Here is a 16,971-nt window from a genome sequence, read left to right as displayed (position 1 = left end):
CTCCAAACTCAAAATGATAGCCTGACCACCCAGGCTCACTGGCAGGGAACATTTGAAAACATTCTGGCTATCTTTCTCTTTAAAAATATACCATAAAAAAGAGGATTTTGTTGGGTAATATTTTTTTTCTTTCTTTTTAAAGAGCCTTTCTAGGGCTAGAAAGTGGATTGGAAGCTTACCTTGCATATGGCCACCCTGACTCAATACCTATAACCCAGTAGGGTTCCCTGAGTACCACCAGGAGTTATCCCCAAATGAAGAGCCAGAGTAAGTCCTGAGCACCACTAGATGTGACTCCCAAATCAACAATTAAAAAAAAATGGCTTATGTGCAGTGTCAGCAGTATTGGCCTCATGGGCAGGATCTGAGGATGTGTTTGGGCCCTGTGGTGCTCAGGGACCATCAGGGTTACACCTGGCAGTACTTGGCAGGCCATGCCATGCCAGGGATCCAACTCAGGGCTTAGGGGTACAGGATATGTACCCATAAAATCATCTCACTGAAAACAAGAATTTATTTATTTTTTTGGTGGTAGTGTCTTAAGGGAGACCTCACAGAGCAATCAGGACCTAAAAAGCTTCTTTCCTGTAAAGGTGTAAATGGAAGAAGGGCTGGAATAGCAGGGATGCCTGCAGAGATCTAAAGAAAACTTCATTTAAGTAGATCTTAAGAGAGATCACAGACCTTCCTGCCGTAAGCTAAAATGGCTCAGAACTTCATGGTGCTGTGCCCATCCATGTGCCTATGGAGACTAGGTTGGTGCCATTCTCCATAGCTGAAATGTCTCCAACTCTGCAGCCCCTCCCCACTGGATCCTGTGTCCCAATTTCTAAGAGAAGTCTCTGGAATTCAACAGATGAGGTCCCTAGTAGGCAAAGTATTAGGCAATCCTCAAGGGGTGCTGGTCTGAGAAGTTACTAGGTCTCCTTCTGCTCACAAACCCATGTCTAAGATGCAACATTTCACCTTTTCTCTGGAGACATTGCCTCCCACATAAACTGCCCCCAACTAAAGTATGTAGACAGTACTCTCTACTAAGGAACTCCCCATCATCCAGGACCTTCTTCCTGACTCCTCTACTATGCAGTATACTGAACCACTGACTCCAGAACCCAGATACCTCCATCTGGGAGGACAATGGCTGCCAGAGCAGCAACCTATACAGCCATCTCTTGACCTATGACAGCCGTGGGAGCTAACACTGCCCTGATCATCATCATCATCATCATCATCATCATCATCTAATTTCGACACCCCTGGGGCCGGAGTGGTAGCACAGTGGACCTTGGAGCCCCCCTAAATAAAACAACATTTTTTTTCTAAAAAAAGAAAAAATACTGGAAGCCGGAGCGATAGCACAGCTGGTAGGGCATTTCTCTTGCACGGAGCCAACCCAATCTGATCCCTGACATCCCATATGGTCCCCTGAGCATGCCAGGAGTGATTTCCAAGCTCAGAGTCAGGAGTAACTCCTGAGTGCCATCAAATGTGGCCCCCAAAACGAAAAAATAATAATACAATTTTTAAAAAGAAAAAAAACATGATTACTTGGGTAACTGTGTGCAAGGATGAACCCAACTGCTCCAGAGTAGCCTGCCTCTGTCTTTTTCCGCACCTAGTTTACTTTTCCTTGAGGGTACATTATCTATTCTGAACTCAGATTTCTGGCTGACTCCACCTTGTATACATATGATTACTGAGATAACAGGGAGGTTTTATTCTTTCCTGTGTGCCTTTGGATTTTCCTTTTCATCTTCTCTTTCTTGTGGATCCTCCCAAGTGGTGTTCAGGAAGCCTGGGTGTTCTGGGCCACCAGCAACTCTGGATCAACTAGGGCTAGTAGTTCAACGAAAGGGCCCGAGAATGTGCTACTTCTCAGGCCCAGTAGAAGATACCCAGGTCACCCCAGTGGTACCAGAGACCTTCAAGACTGCACCCAGAAATACTCAAGAAACCATGGGATGCTGGAGATGGGACCTGGGCAGGGTGCATGCTAAGCACCGCCCTACTACTCTACTGTCTTCTGGCCCACATATCTTCTGAACTGTTCTCCCAAACTGTGGGACCTGTTCTATAAATATCTCTCAATCTATGTTCACTAAGTTGATAAGATACCTTATTGGACATACAATAGCATGTGTTTTATGTTTGTGTGAATATACACATGCAATACAAAGGATTACCTATCTTCCATCACTTGAAGTTTACTTGTTTTTAAAAATTAGTTTTGACAAATGGTAATAGTTTTTGTTTTTGGTAAAAGTTTTAAGGGATACAAGCCATTTTAAGGCAATCAAGACATAAAATGTACTTATGATGCATCAAAATAAGTAGTTGCTATATCTGAGTCTTTATATTCTCGAGTACAGGGGAGGCTGCATGCTCTCTGTACTCCTGAGTTATGTTTTGGACTGAACAAGTTAGGCATATGCTGTCTTACATGCTATGGAACAACAACAAAGCAATACCCAGGGCATTTCCAAGGTACAGACTTCCAAACTAAAGAAGATAAATAGACCCTTCTCCTTTATTACTCAATTTAAAATCGACACTGATATTAAACTGGTGGGAAGGCTTTGCTTCCTGATAAAGTTCCATCTTAATGTACTTCTAGAAGTTAGAACATTTTTTATAAATAGTAAAATATGCTACCACCATGCTTCTACTTTCTCAGTCTAAATACCAGTATCATCATAGTTCACCTATTCGGTTCCTAAAAAGTTGGCCAGCAAAAATTGAGCCCCACCACAACTAGGATCCAGGATGGTATCTGACCTCCAGTGGGTCCTCAACATATTTTCGGTAAAGTGAATGGTTCTTAAAAATATACCCCTCTCTAAAAAATAGATGCCTCTAAACTCTCCTCCCCCCAAAAATGGGGAGACAGAGTGGTAATATAGTGAGTAGGGCCTTGCATACTGCCAACTAAGAGTTTCTGATCCCCAGCACCCCATATGATCTTCCAAGCTCTGCCAGGAGTAATTCCTGAGTGCAGAGCCAGGAGTAAACCCTTTGCATCACTGGATTCAATCCCTATAAAAATGGCTCTCCTCTTCCTAAACTCATAGTCCTTTTTTCTAAAATCTATCAGTTCCTGTTTATAGTGCAGCAAAACTGCCACTGCCCAACTCCTACACACACATACACACACACAGAGGAAAGGTAAACACTAGTAGTACACATACTCATTCAGCTGCCCATTCATACTCTGTCTAGCTATGGAGTCAGGCAATTCCAGGTGAGGATCTGAATTCATATGGTAAACATCACCCTTTCTCTGAAGGACCACAGACACTGAACTATCTGAATGGAGTGAACACTCCTTCCTCAACAAATGTGACAAGATGGAAACCAGCATGTGGGCTGCTTATCCACTGCAATTGCTTAGCAGGAAATGCATGGATTACTGAGAAACAAGACTTTCTTAGACTCCTGAAATGTCTGCATGTTGAAGTCTGCAGTGTCTGAAGTGACAGAACTTTAGAGCACTTGTCTCCAAGCCTGTGCAGTGGCTGGGAAGGCTGACAAGAACGACCAAAGTGAACAACACAAAAGCACCAGCAATCCCCTCAGAAACTATAGTATTCAGCACATGTGTTAAATGAGCCACTACGATATACTCAGCCCTGAAAGGCATGTGGGGAAGACAGAACACACTTGATTTCCTTTACATCCCTTAAAGCAATTGGAATGGCTCAGCGTAGGTCACACAGGAGTATCCTCTGGAGGAGTGAACAATTATGACAGGCAGGGAAGGCTCCCAGAAGAGGGGGGTGCTACGTGGATGTATGGCAGGTGGAGAAAGGGTGAGGTACACTAATGCTACAGCCCAGGGAGGGTCCTTTTACCATAGGAGGGCATTCAGACCAGCACTTCTTGGGTTGAAGCCTCAGCCTCATGCTCGGCAATGTGTCAGGGATGCAAAGTCTCAGACAGCCCAGAAACCACAAACAGGTTCCAAAGTTCTCCAGAAGACCCAGGGGGAAGTGAGGCAGGAGCAGGAGAAACAGATAAAGAGGGAGAGAGACAGGAGGGAGGAGGATGAAAGAAGGAAGGGAGAGTGGGGAGGAAGAAATAGGGGTGAAAGAGGGAAGGATTGAGGGAAAGGAGAGAGGAGAGGAGAGGAGCAGGAGCAGGAAGAGAGGAGCAGGATCAAGATCAGCCCCCACAGCTGACTGAGGCCCAGAGCTGCTGCCACTGCCTAAGGTGGCTGAGAAGGAATCAAGCAAGGGCTGTTTCCCCACTTCTTGCCTTCCTGCGAACAGGTGTCTTGGGTGGGGTGCAGGATGCCATAGCAGCCCCCCATCTCCCAGGCTGCTCAAGAGCCAGAGAGCAAGTGTTGAATTACACCATTCCCATTGATTTCTGTCCAAACCCTCTCAGTCAGTTTCTTCCAGGACAGCCCAGCTAGAGAAAAGGAGGCAGAGAGGCAGTGGAGAAGCAGGACCTGTTGAGGTCAGAGGGCAGGCAGATATGGGGCTAAAGACGTCTAAAGGCATCTTCTAAAGCCTACACCCACCCCATAATGAAAGACTGAGAGCAATAGTTCTCTTCTGAAATCAGCACATCACTCAGAGCAGTCCAGGAATATTCTGCAAGTTGTGGATGTCATGATGCTTATAGGCCCTGCAGGGAGAGATTGGGCAGAGTTGCCTCTGTTCGACCCAACACAGTGCTGCATAACCTTTGCCCTCTGGTTCCCTGCACGCCTGGTTCAGTCTTTTTCCAGAAGCACATAATCTTCCGCTTCAAGAGTGCTGGCCAGGCTCTGCTTTGGGCCTTATTCAGGCCCTGTTAAGCAACTGCATGACACACACACATTCCAACAGATTCATTCATTCAGTCAGCAGGAGAGGGTACCGCCTGCCAGTCCCACCAGGTGCTGTTCTGGGGGAACTTACTCAGCTAGGCTTCAAGAAGCACCTGCAAAATGGCACAACTCCTAGCAACCTCTCAAAGGGCTCTCATGCACCTGAGAGAAATGTTTAGTATTAACTTAATGCCAAAGGAAAAAAGTCAGCTCAGTGGCTGTGTACTGAGAGCTATTCAACTATACATCTCAAGACTACAAATGAAGGGAACAATATAACAGCTGAGAGTTCAGGGATCACGCCTGCTAGAAACCGAACCCAGGTTGGGTGTATACAAGGACAGTGCCTTACCCACTGTACTATTGCTCTGGCAAAGATCTGTGGCATCGACTTACTCCTTCCTTGCTCTGTGGTAAGCACTTCCGGCACAATGTCCAAGTTTGATGTCACATTCCCAAGACATTCCTTCAGCCACTGACTAAACTGGAGTTTTCTTGGACTCAACTAGGAAGAAACTGTTGGGGTGGCTTGAGGTTCAGAGACATGGACACTAGGACAGTGTGTCAAATGGGTCTTGGCTGGGCCAGTAAGGGGGTGAGGAAGGAGTTGCCATAGAACAGGAATGCTGAGGGGACAGAGCCAGCAGAATATCCAGGGAATGCTGGTGTGCCCAGACCTCCTATTTCTAGTCAGAAGGATCCTGGCCTAGCTCTGAAAGGACCATGGCCAAGCCTCTCACTAGCCCTGACAAGCACACCATGCCTCCCTGCCTTGTGCCTTCTTTGGCTGGAGCACAATGGCCAGGACAAACTGGTTTGAATCTTCAAAGTGGTCAGTTAGTCCCCTCCTCAACCAGCCTCCCAGGCCCAAAGGGGTGCAGTACCTGTTATGGGTCAGGGGACCCACGGGTCGTTCAGGTCTTCTGGGGGGCAGTGCGCCTGGTCTGCTGAGAGAATTGGTCTTGGGCGGCCGTGGCTTTTTTGGTGGGATGGCAGGAACAGAAGGCTTCGGGAGCTCAAGCTTTGGCTCTCTCTCTGGTCTTTCTTTAAGTCAGTGATTCCAAAAGCAGAGCAGACAGACAGACCCAGTGTAAGTGATGGCATCAAGCACTTTCTGCTTCCAAACCTAATCACCCATGCCACCTACTGGCAGAAGAAACCAGAAGGCACCAAAGAGCTCATCTTGGTCAGTGTGAAAAAAGAAAATCCTTCAAAACTTCAGTTCACCTTAACCTTCTGCTTAAGCTGCTGGCTGGAGACCCCTTCCAGCCCCTGCCAACCCAGTTCTGGGTTATTTCCATGCCTTGGTGGAATATGAAATGTAAAATGGGACTTCTCACACATACCGCTTTCTGAGGGATCTGGAGTAAGAGCTATGAGGATGAAGCTAAAGTCAGAAGTTGAGGTCACACTGGACAATGTTCAAGGACAGCCTCGTGCAGGCCTTGTCCTATGTATGGTATAAAATAACTGAACCCACAAGGGCACTGGCGGTGTTAAGAAAAGAACTAAATATCCAAGCAAGTGTCAAACACATTGAATTCATGAGACCAAAACTTGTACAGCTAAAAGGAAAAATGGCTTGTTATGCTGACAGGCTAGGGGGTAGAGGTGATGGTATGCAATGCACTCTGGGAACATCAATAGAGGGAGGTCAACACTGGTGGTGAGATTGGCCATGAAAAAGTGTATGTCTGAAATGCAACTATGAAGAACTTTATAAATCACACTGGTTTAAATGAGAAATTAAAAAAAAAAACCTGAGCCCATATTCCTCTTCAGAGAGTTTGCCACTGGCTGAGAGGGAGGCTCTTGATGGGAGCTGAAGCTCAGAGCACATTTTACCTGCAGGCAAAAACTTCCGCCATCCAGGTCTCCAGTCTACCAGGCAAAGCTCTGTAAAACCTTGCTGTAGGGATAACAGGTGTGCATTCTGCGGTGATGTTGGCATGGGAAATATGCCCCACTCAAAGATGCTAGGAGCCCATTGATGTTATGAATAAGAGGATGAGAGGAGGAAGGGCTTAGCTGAAAGATGGGAGACCCCTCTTACTGGGAGGATTGGGAGTTCCAATAGCATAATTGGGAAATGGGGTCAGTACCCAGCCAACAGAAAGTCCAGCTTTCAGGGGTGGGCCTCGCCTCGTGATGCTTTTGAGCAAGGCTAAGCTTTTGGACAGGCTTGTTAGCAGGGAACAAAGTATGAGGGGCCTTGTCCAACTGCCCAGCAATTTGCCAGAAAGTAGCCAGAGGCCCTCCCCAAGGATGAGACAGTATCTGGTCATATCACACCACAATTTTTTGTCCAAATGTTATTTTTATGACCATCACACTTGACTATTACATCTGGCCTTCCCGATGAGCTTCCACAGATCCAGGTTTTAAGTGTTCATGGTGAAAGAAAGAGGTGTAAGCTTCTTAAGAACGTGCAGTGTTGGTGAAACTTGGGGAAGGCAGATGACATAATTTCACAATCAAATTTCATGAGGCCACCCAGGAGTGCCTCCAAATAATTATATTCAGTATTTCTCTTGTGACTTACAAATAAGCTGCTTTTTTTTTTTACAAAGGAATTTACTCTGCCTCCTGTTCATAATAACAATGGCACTTCCACCAGAAAATGTGTGATCAATCAAACTTTCAGACACCTAATAAAAGGACCCCTTGCACAGAATGCAGATTCCATGGGGAGAGAGACTATGAAGGGCTGGGTCAAACAGACTGGATGTGATGTGGTCTGTCCCTTCCCTGCCTATGATATCTAGGGCCATCTTCAGGAGGTGAGCACTGTAATTGTTTCTTCCGGTTTTGCCAAGACTCTCCCCCCCACACCTAAAATAAAAATATTCTGGAGCAAGGATAAATGTTTGGAACATAGTATCTAGGGTAGAACCTCACAGTGATTGCAGAAAACAGTCTCCATTTGTCTGGATGGGAATTTTTCTAAGCCACATTCATCTTTCAGCAGTGTACACCAGACATGGGAGAAGGCAAGCTGGAAACTATGGTAGATACAACAGACCCATTAGGAGACTTACAGACAAGGTGATAGCCAGCCTTCAGCTCACTGTGAGTGAGAGGTGGGCAGTACCAGTGGGAAGACTGGCATGAAGGACCCTGATATATGAAAGGATAAGTTTGGGAGCTTTTCATTTGTGGAGAAATTCTGGCTCAAAGAAGCAACACATAGCATCTCTCCGATTTCTTTAAGAAACGGAATATTTAAACGAATTCCAAACAAAACCCTACTCAATATACTGTAAAAGAAAAAAAAAGAAATTCTGTGGGTAATTGAGACTGCCTTGTGATAGACAGCTTCATCTCCTGCTGTTTCAGAAGAGCCAGAGAAGAATTGATTTCAAACCTTTTTCTTCTGTTCTGTTGGGAAGTGTTTCTGGTCTTTCAGGAGGTATCTTTTTAATTTCATGTTTTCTCTCAGTGGTACCTACGGGATAAAGAAGAACGATGATCAGAAAATGTTGTCTTTGTTTGCTTATTAGACACAGAAGGTTTTTTTTTTTAAATATTTAGCAGTTTGGGGCAGGAAGTAGGAGGTACAGTCGGTAGGGCCTTGCACACAGCTACATCAGATTCAATCTCTGTCACCCCAGATGGTCTCTGAGTCACCAAAAATGATTCCCTGAGAACTTTTGGATGTGGCCCAATAATAACCAAAAATATTTAGCAGGTAGAGCAAAATCAATAAATAGTTCCCCCAAAGCTGATTGCTAGTATTTCTTGGCAAACATAAGCTGCTTAGAAAGCAGAGGAAACTGGTTTAGAGCCATCATCATGTGTGCCTGGAAATATGCCCTTCTTTTATAAGAATATCACTGATATTATCTGCTAGTGAATTCTGATTTTGTTAGGCAAGAAAATTGGAAGAATCACTAGATATCTCTGGGTAGCATGAAGCTAGGGAATATGCATAAGTAAATAAGCACATAAACGAATGGCAAGCAACTTGACAGGAAACTGGATTCTATCCTGCAGGATTTTAAAAACACAGTTTCAAATGATTTGCTCCTCTACCCATCAAAGTGAGGTCTAGGACATTGGATTGTGGATAAACTGGTGACTGGCTGCTTCAATCAGTCACTGAGGCAATACCAGCTAATTTCTGCAGTTAGGCCATAAAAAGCTACATACCCAGAATGCTGGACTCCATGTAAGAAGTCCTGAGGCTGCCATGTTGGAAAGACACATAGATACATTGGGGCCTATAGCTCAGCCAAGCTAGATTTCCAGTCTGTTCTGCCAAGGGGAGCCAGATCTGACAAGAAAGCAATCATCTTCAAGAGGATCCTCCCAGGTGAGATCTCAGCCAGCAGAGTGCAGAAAGGCAATTTACCCTACTCTGCCATGTCTGAATTCTTGACACACAAAATTTGTGGTCTAAAATGACTGTTTCATGCTACCATACCTGGAGCAGTTTGTTATGCAGCAATGGTAATTAGCAGGTACTTTCAAGTGGAAAGACAAGCAAGGGAGATAGAGGTTCACCCTAAATCCTTGCTATTTGCCTCTAAACCCCTCAAGATTCTCTTTTTCAAAGGCACCAATTGGCAATCCCCTTCACTCCCATGGACAACAGCAGCTCTCTCACTTGGAGTAGCCACCAATGTCAGTGGCTTCAGGCATAGAAGAACACTCAGAAAATAGCTAAAGCACAAAACCAGCCACAAGTACTCCTCGGATTTACAAAATGAGTCAAGGGCTTGACAAACATTCTATATGACCAGCCCTAGAGTTGGGGGTTTGGTACCAAAATAAACAATTATTCTGCGTGACAGGTCAAAAGAATGCGAAATAAATCCACTGAATACACACTCTACCTAATGATTCTCTATACATTGAATACTGCATCAGATTTCTGTCAATCCCATGTCTGATGTGGGGTGACACGAAAAACAATCAAACACCAGAAAAGTTGATTATGGAGAAAATATATCTATCAGTCTCACTGTCATAAGGCAGCTCTGAAGATTATTTAGCAAGCTAAGTAAGTAGTAACAATAATCTATAAGATTAAAGGTAATCTTGCTTTACCCTACAGACAAACAGCATAACATTTGATAAAATTGCTTTAAAAGGTCAGGTTATAGGCCTATTGTGCTACGGTCTAATCTCCTGAAGAAGTTCAACATCAGTCCTAGAGTCACAGAAGGAAGTGATATTCTACTATCATGAAGAATACAATTCTAATGAGCCATGAGTCCTGTCTTCCATCTCTCGTTGGATACCATGGCATCTAGGGCCATGGTTTTCAACTGCTGTTCTGCTGGTCTACAGACCTGGTGCTGGTCTGCAAATATAAAATGTTTTTAAACCACTGCTCTAAAAGAAAAGATCTGAAACTAGCCTGCTTTAATTTCAGCACAGGAAGATTTTAATCCTGCTCGAACCACTAGGTGGCAAAATAAAACTACTCAATGCAAAGGAGGATGGGAGCTCAATATAAGGCATAATTAACAACCCATACCAGGACTTCTCTGTAATTCACAATTTGCTTAAGGGAATGAGAAAGGACTTTGGGGTCAAGCTAACAACACCTCTAACCCTGATTCAGTGGGTCCAAAATTACTTCTTAATAAACCTTAGAAGTCAACCAATTGAGACATTTATTCATACTTTACATGCCATAAAAATATTATAACTGAGAAAGTGTAGAACTAAAACTACTCTGAAACTCTTTTAGTTTTGTTGTTGTTGTTTTGGGATCCCATTTGGCTGTTTTCAGGTTGTCTCTTGGCTTTGCACTCAGGCAATGCCTGCTGGGCTGGGAGGTGAGGCAGATCATATGTGGTGTTAAGAATCAATCAGTTGTGTGCGAGGTATGCACCTTATCTTTTTAGTCCTTATTTTGTAAAATACTACTTGCCTAGTAATTCACATAAGGTTTTCTCTAATGTAACATATTTGTAATAATAATAGTCTATTAGGAAATGTGAACAATCATCTCTTTGTAAGAGTGTGCAGTAGAGCTTTCAGATGTCTACCACCAAGACTTTTGCTATTACGCAACCTTAATATAAGAACTACATAGGAAAAAGTGAATTGAACTAGTGAAGATGAAAGAAAAAGGAGGAAAAGTAATTATTTCTAGGAAAAAACTGATTTGTCTTTATTTTGGGGGTAGGGTAGGGTTAAAAAAAAAGTACCAATCTAGGTCAACCACAGGGGACAGGCGATGAAATTTCAGCTGCGCATGCGTAGTGATGCTCTAGCCCAAGTTGACCCTCCATGGGTGAAGCAGCATAATTACATTCTTCTCATCTCAAGAGCAGTTTATTAAACAAACAAAACTAGTTTATTTCGAAGTTCTTTTCTGGTCATTGTCTTTGGGAGGCTAGATGTTTTTGCTGTCCCAGAGACATTTTAATGATATGTTTATCTTTATTTTTTTTAAGGAAAAACAGCAGTGTATTTAAAACTTGATTGTGAGAAGAAAATTTTAACTTCCTAATTTGGTCATCTGTGGCATCTGAATCTACAAATCTCCAGCTCAACCAAGGATGCGGGAAATAAGTACAAAGAGAAAGACAACTGAAAGGTACATTACCTGCACCTTGCTTGATGACAGGAGCGGATGGCGGAGGTGGCTTCCTGGGTCTCTGAAAAATTCGTTAAAATAATACCATATGAGATTGTTGGCAAGCCTGGTCTGTCACATAAGGACCACAGCATGTTTTTCTAGATGTAGCTTGGACATTCCAGGAAAAAAATCAAGAAACTCTTTCATTAGGGAGCTCATATTTCATACCTTGAAACAAATACTCAAATTTAGTCAGCAGAAACAAAGCTCTGATGGACAAATGGCCCCCATCCCCCCCTCAATTTGTAATAGTTCTTTTCAAAAGAACTGCTCAGCAAATACCAAACAAAACAAACAAAATCAACACACCAGGGCCCAAACCAACAAGCAGAATGGTCTCCCTACACACAGAAAAATACATTTACAATTAAGATTTAATCTGCTGAATAGCCAAGCAATTCAGAAGGAATCACTGGGACAGATCTTCAATAAAGCCAGGTTGAGGGGGAAACTGCACTGCAGAGGGTTCTGCAGGCTTCAGTTCCTCTCCCGGCCAGGGCTGGCAAGTCATTTACAAGTCCCACCCCAGGCCAGTTGTAGCCTGGAAAATGGAATGGAGTTGTCACCAGGCCAGGTGCTGTTTGCTTTGCCCTGATGCCCTGTCACTCCATCCGGGATGGCGGCAGCCACACAATTCATGCCTCCCCACCCCTCAGACTGGTTCCAGGGCAGCTGCTTGGTCACTTGGCAATTGGCTGAGTGGGTGGAGAAGCCAACTGGGGTGCAATTCTTCGCCAGCATTCTAGGACAAAGGCAAAAAGACCATCTCAACAGCACAATCATCAAGGAGAGTTGGAAATGGGGAATTCTGAGCCTGTGATCCACATCGTGGGTGACCCATCTCTTGGAACCTCATGAGTATGAGAGGTTTCTATAAAGCCTCACAGGTTATTTCTTGCCTTCTGAAAATGCACTGGTGGAACATTCCCACAGGGGCCAGCAGCATCTGTCTACTCCGCCCCTTGCTCCCTGCCATGGCCTACCAGATGCCTACCAGGGAGTGATGCACTATCAGGGCATAGGAACAACTGATTTTCAGTGGAACCTAGAGAATATGAATTCCACAAGGAGTGTTCTCGGGCAGGTCTCACAGTTAGTAGGCTTTGTCTCCAAGGACATTTCTTCAATTAGTTGGGTGATGTGGCCATGGGAACAAGTACAATTCCAGCATGTGGGCAAGAGGTAGAGCCTCAGAATTTCATGTCAAGACAAATGCAGTCTCCTCTGACTATTAGCAGTGGAAGTGACCTGCTCTGTCCCCTGCACATACATAGCAGAAGCTCTCAGCTGTAACAGGTGAGGATAAAGTATGACCCCTCTCAAAGGAGGGCATTTTGGCTCTCACCGGCAGTCAGGAAGCACTACCTTGTTTAATCCTCCTGACAACTTTCTAACTGGGGAAATGATCACGTCCATTTTACAGATGAAATCTTTGAAGCTTTGAGTGATGAAGTCATTTTCTCCAGGTCACTAGGCAATTAAATAGGGGTGGAGGCTGGAAGTCCAGCCCAGGGCTGTCTGACCCACAGTGAAGGATCGTGCCTGTTAGACAGCACCCACAAGACACACCATTGTGTGACTACAAACCACACTGTGTTGACGAAGGCCTGGGGAACTTCAGTTTGGTAAAGTGGAAGAAATAGTGCCAAGTTGGCAGAGACAGTATGAGTGCAACAATATTGCAATGGAAAAGAAAAGGACAAGAAAAATTTATGATCTCAGATTAGTAGGATTATGAGCACACACATGTGAGGGTTTTCCTTCTGAATATTATTTTTGTAATGACCACATGTGCCTAGACAAACTTTATTATAAAAAGGGAAAGAAATCGAGCTGCTCTAACCTCTTGCACAAATGGATCAGTTTTTGGCCCCCACAGATCTGTCATCCTTGCCAGCCCCCTTTGAGCTCATCATCTTGATACTTTCCTTCTTCCTCCCTTCTCATTCTAAATATGCCAAGGACAGAAGTTATACCAGAAATTCTGTCCAGTGACCCCACTTTATTCAAGATCAGAGTAATTCATTTTCATAGAACTGTCAAGATCCTATGGCCCAATTCCTTGTGGTCACACCCCAACAATGCCTAGATTTCCCAAATATTATTTTCCCCTTCTAGTTTGAATACAATAAAAATTCATTTCTTGGGAGCTTTCTCTTACCAAGGCCCTTCCCCCAGCAATCTTGCCTCAAACCACAGGCCCCAGATAAAGACAGACAATTACAAGTCATCATATTTTCCAAGATCACTGTGCAAGAAAACTAGCCCACACTAGTGTGCCATATTTGGCACGAAGCAGATTGGTGCAATGTGATGGAGCAGGGTGGAGTGGCACAAAATGCTGAGAAATGAGGTGTACATCATGGGTGTCTGCAAAGCATAGTCATGTCCCGGGTGTGTGTGTCTTGTAACAAAGCAGATGAAAAGGCAGAGGTATAAAGTGAGTTTAGAGCCCTGCCATTTCCAGGGGCAGGTGGGCAGTTGGGGAAGGAAGGAAGCTGGTCTGTTGGTTTTGCATCTACCATACTTGATCAAGATTGGCCAGGGACCTGCCTGGCTCATTAGCAAAACAGGTTGTAAATGGTTCCTGTTCTTTTCCTTGACTAACTTCAGTTTTTGATTCAGGCAGACTCAGCTTTTCTGTCTCCTTAGATAAAAAAATGATGCTTCTTATAAGATACTTCTTATAAAGACTTCCAAATAAGATGCCTCTAGGGCCAGGGATGGGGTTCAGCAGTAGAGCACTTGCTTTGCATGTGTGCATGGTTTGATCCCCAGTACCTCATGACCCACAAAATGCCTCCAGGAGTGACTCCTGAGCATCAAGCTGGAAGTAGTTCCTATGTGTCAATGGATGAGGCTCCTAAACAAAAACCCAAACAACAACAAAACAGTCAAAAAGATATCCTTTCAAAGTAATTCTAAATTAAAATTAGAGCAAGGGTACCCAGTGATTTTTAACTGTCCTCGTGATGAAGCAAACCCACTAATGACTTATTTTCTTTTACTCTGACCAAAACACAGGGCAGTGAGAAGTGACCAGGCAGAGCTGGTACCTCCATAATAAAGTATAATGGTGAAAACACATTCTAAGGGTTTAAGCTGGGCACACAATATTTAGTAGATCCCCCCAACATATCTGGCTGACACTGGAATAAGGAAATTGAGTTACAGGAACTCCAGATTCAGTCCAACACTTTTTCAAGAGAGGCTGGTCCACATACTGGTGACCCATCTAAAGAGATTTCTGCTGATCCAAGGAAAGTTAGGGCTTTAGATCTGGTGGTGACTTTCATAGGCCTGCAGAAAATCTCTGCCGACCAGTGTTTGCAAACCAATAGATTAGTGAATTTACCAGCAATCCCCTACTCCTGTCAATGCACCAAAACTTGCCTTTGAACTGGCAAGTCTTGCAAGTCACAGCACTCAGAGGCTCTTGTTCTATTCTCTTTCTCCCTCTGCAGGGAAAACAAAACCCTTCACACTCCACACTCCTATAGATTTCACCTACGGGTAGATGGGAAAGCAGGGGCTGGTAAAGTTAGGTGTTATCTTACAGGATTCCCTTTACAGCAAAGAAAACAAATGGATTATGTCAACCAACAAATAGGAGCCACAGAGGACATAGAACTCTCAGAGTCTAGTAGCAAGTCACTAAAGGAACCAATGTAGATAGATGCTCAGAATCAAGCTTCTTTCTCTCCAGTACTCAGGCTCCCTGGGCACAGAGGCCTGTGGAAAGGGCCTGTGTGCAAAGCAGCTGGCTTGGACAGAGAGGCAAACAGCACCCTTCAAAGGAACCCTACAAAGACTAAGTGAGCTTTGCTTTCCTGCAGCATCACCTGGAAGGCAATGGATTTGAAGGCAAGCTCAGCTACTGTTGAAGGAGTCTTTGGCAGGGGTTCTTATTTGCCAGTTGTTAGTTTGCTTTCAGAGCCTGGCATTTACTTTGTGGCAAATCGACAGATGGTCATACATACATATCCCTAAACACTGGGTACCCCTAGGAGGCTGTATCAGAGCTGGCAATTTGGTGCTTGATTTTGAGCAACTTTGGACCTTGAGAAGCCGGAATGCATGCCCGCAAAGTCCAGCGGTGTTCAAAACTCTCTCTGGGTGTCAGCGTGGAAGGCTGGAGATATGTATGGACAATTCCTGACCAGAGCACCAGTGAAGAAGTTCTAGAATACCGAGGGTGCCACCATTCTTTCTGTCTCCCTCCCCCGTTCCCAGAAAGACCTGCCTTACCTTTTGACTGGGAGACAAATGTCAGGATGATGACAGTATTCCCAATATCAGCACAGGTGAGGCCTGGAATGTCATGTACCCTGCTCTTGGTGGGCATTCTGCAGTGCAGAAATCCCCACACTTATTTAGCCAACAGACTTAGCCAACAAAACACACGGAGCCTGTCCCCAGATCTACCTACTTTATGTAAACAAACAGAAAGGGTAACCCAATTACATCTGAGGCTACTTCTGCTCCACTGGATCATTGAGCACTCCTGGGGTGCATGTGGAGAAGGTCAGTATCACCCTCTTGTGGAAACACTGAACAAGGGCGTTTCTTCCCTTTAGCTTCCTATCTAGTGGTCTGTATGATTGTGTCCTCAATTCATCCTTGACTCCTATTTGATGTTCTCACATCCCTCCCGTGGCTCACCTCTTTGCTTCAGCCACCCTACAGAAGTAAGGTCCAAACCCATGAGCAGACCTCATATCCCAATGGAAAGACTTAGGGCCCCTTTGCCTGGGAAGAGAAATCAGATAAGGGATCTAGTCCCCCCCTTCCCTCATTTATACTTGCATGGAGCCAAGAGCAAGTAACTGAGGAGAGCGGAATCAGTGATGGGAAAGTAGACATTGTCAAAAATAAAGAAATTATCCAAGGTTCTGAGCAAAAACATGTGCTACATAGGGCTGTGGGCTGTATGTTTGTATCCATCCCCCATTTCACATGTTGAACGCTACCCCTCAATGCAAAGGGGTTTGGAGAAAGGACCTCTGGGTGGTGATCAGGAGATCTAAAGGTGGAACTAGTGTCCTTATGAAAGGGGTCTCATAGAGATCAAGCTATGCCAGTGAGAACTAGTGCCTCTTGGCCTCTTGTTTTCATTCCTTGTTTACCTAGAAGGCATCAAATGAACGTATCACCTTGTAGACTGTACTTCTCAGAATGAAATTCACAGCAAACACCCAAGATAGGCTGACATCTTAGTCTTTGTTGTGTTTGGTAAGCAGCTCCCTGGATAAGTACCTAACCTGGCAAAGGCAAGGCTGCACCAGCTAGGAATTCTTAGATATCTTTGAGGGCAGATTGCCATGACCTTAAGGCTGGTTCACCAAGGAAATACATACGAGGCCCTTAGCATGACTCTCATTCTTGACATGATGCACTTGGTATAAGCTCTCCAAAGGGATACAGGTTAGAACAGAAATGCCTTCTGATGACCAGAACAGATTCACTGTAAAGAGCTGCATTCTGAAACTTACACAAGTCTTTCCTGTAATTAAAAAGAAGTTTTATTTTTATTTATTTATTTTTTGGTTTTTGGGCCACACCCAGT

The 16,971-nt window shown here is 44.4% G+C and overlaps 1 protein-coding gene across 1 annotated transcript in view; it reads right to left on the bottom strand.

Moving 5' to 3' along the window:
* Window positions 1-16,971, bottom strand: part of SH3KBP1 (SH3 domain containing kinase binding protein 1) — a 362,585-nt gene that overhangs the window by 39,337 nt on the left and 306,277 nt on the right. The window contains exons 11-13 of the mRNA XM_049766785.1: window positions 11,373-11,424; window positions 8,175-8,255; window positions 5,695-5,854 (exon numbers count right to left, since the gene is read on the bottom strand). Of these exons, the coding sequence (XP_049622742.1) occupies window positions 5,695-5,854; window positions 8,175-8,255; window positions 11,373-11,424 (293 nt within the window). The remainder of the gene's footprint in view (window positions 1-5,694; window positions 5,855-8,174; window positions 8,256-11,372; window positions 11,425-16,971) is intronic.

The sequence above is a fragment of the Suncus etruscus genome, chromosome X (assembly GCF_024139225.1).
Source record: "Suncus etruscus isolate mSunEtr1 chromosome X, mSunEtr1.pri.cur, whole genome shotgun sequence".
NCBI lineage: Eukaryota > Metazoa > Chordata > Mammalia > Eulipotyphla > Soricidae > Suncus > Suncus etruscus.
The sequence above is the reverse complement of the archived record's forward strand: the minus strand, read 5'-3'. Positions and strand labels throughout refer to the sequence as shown.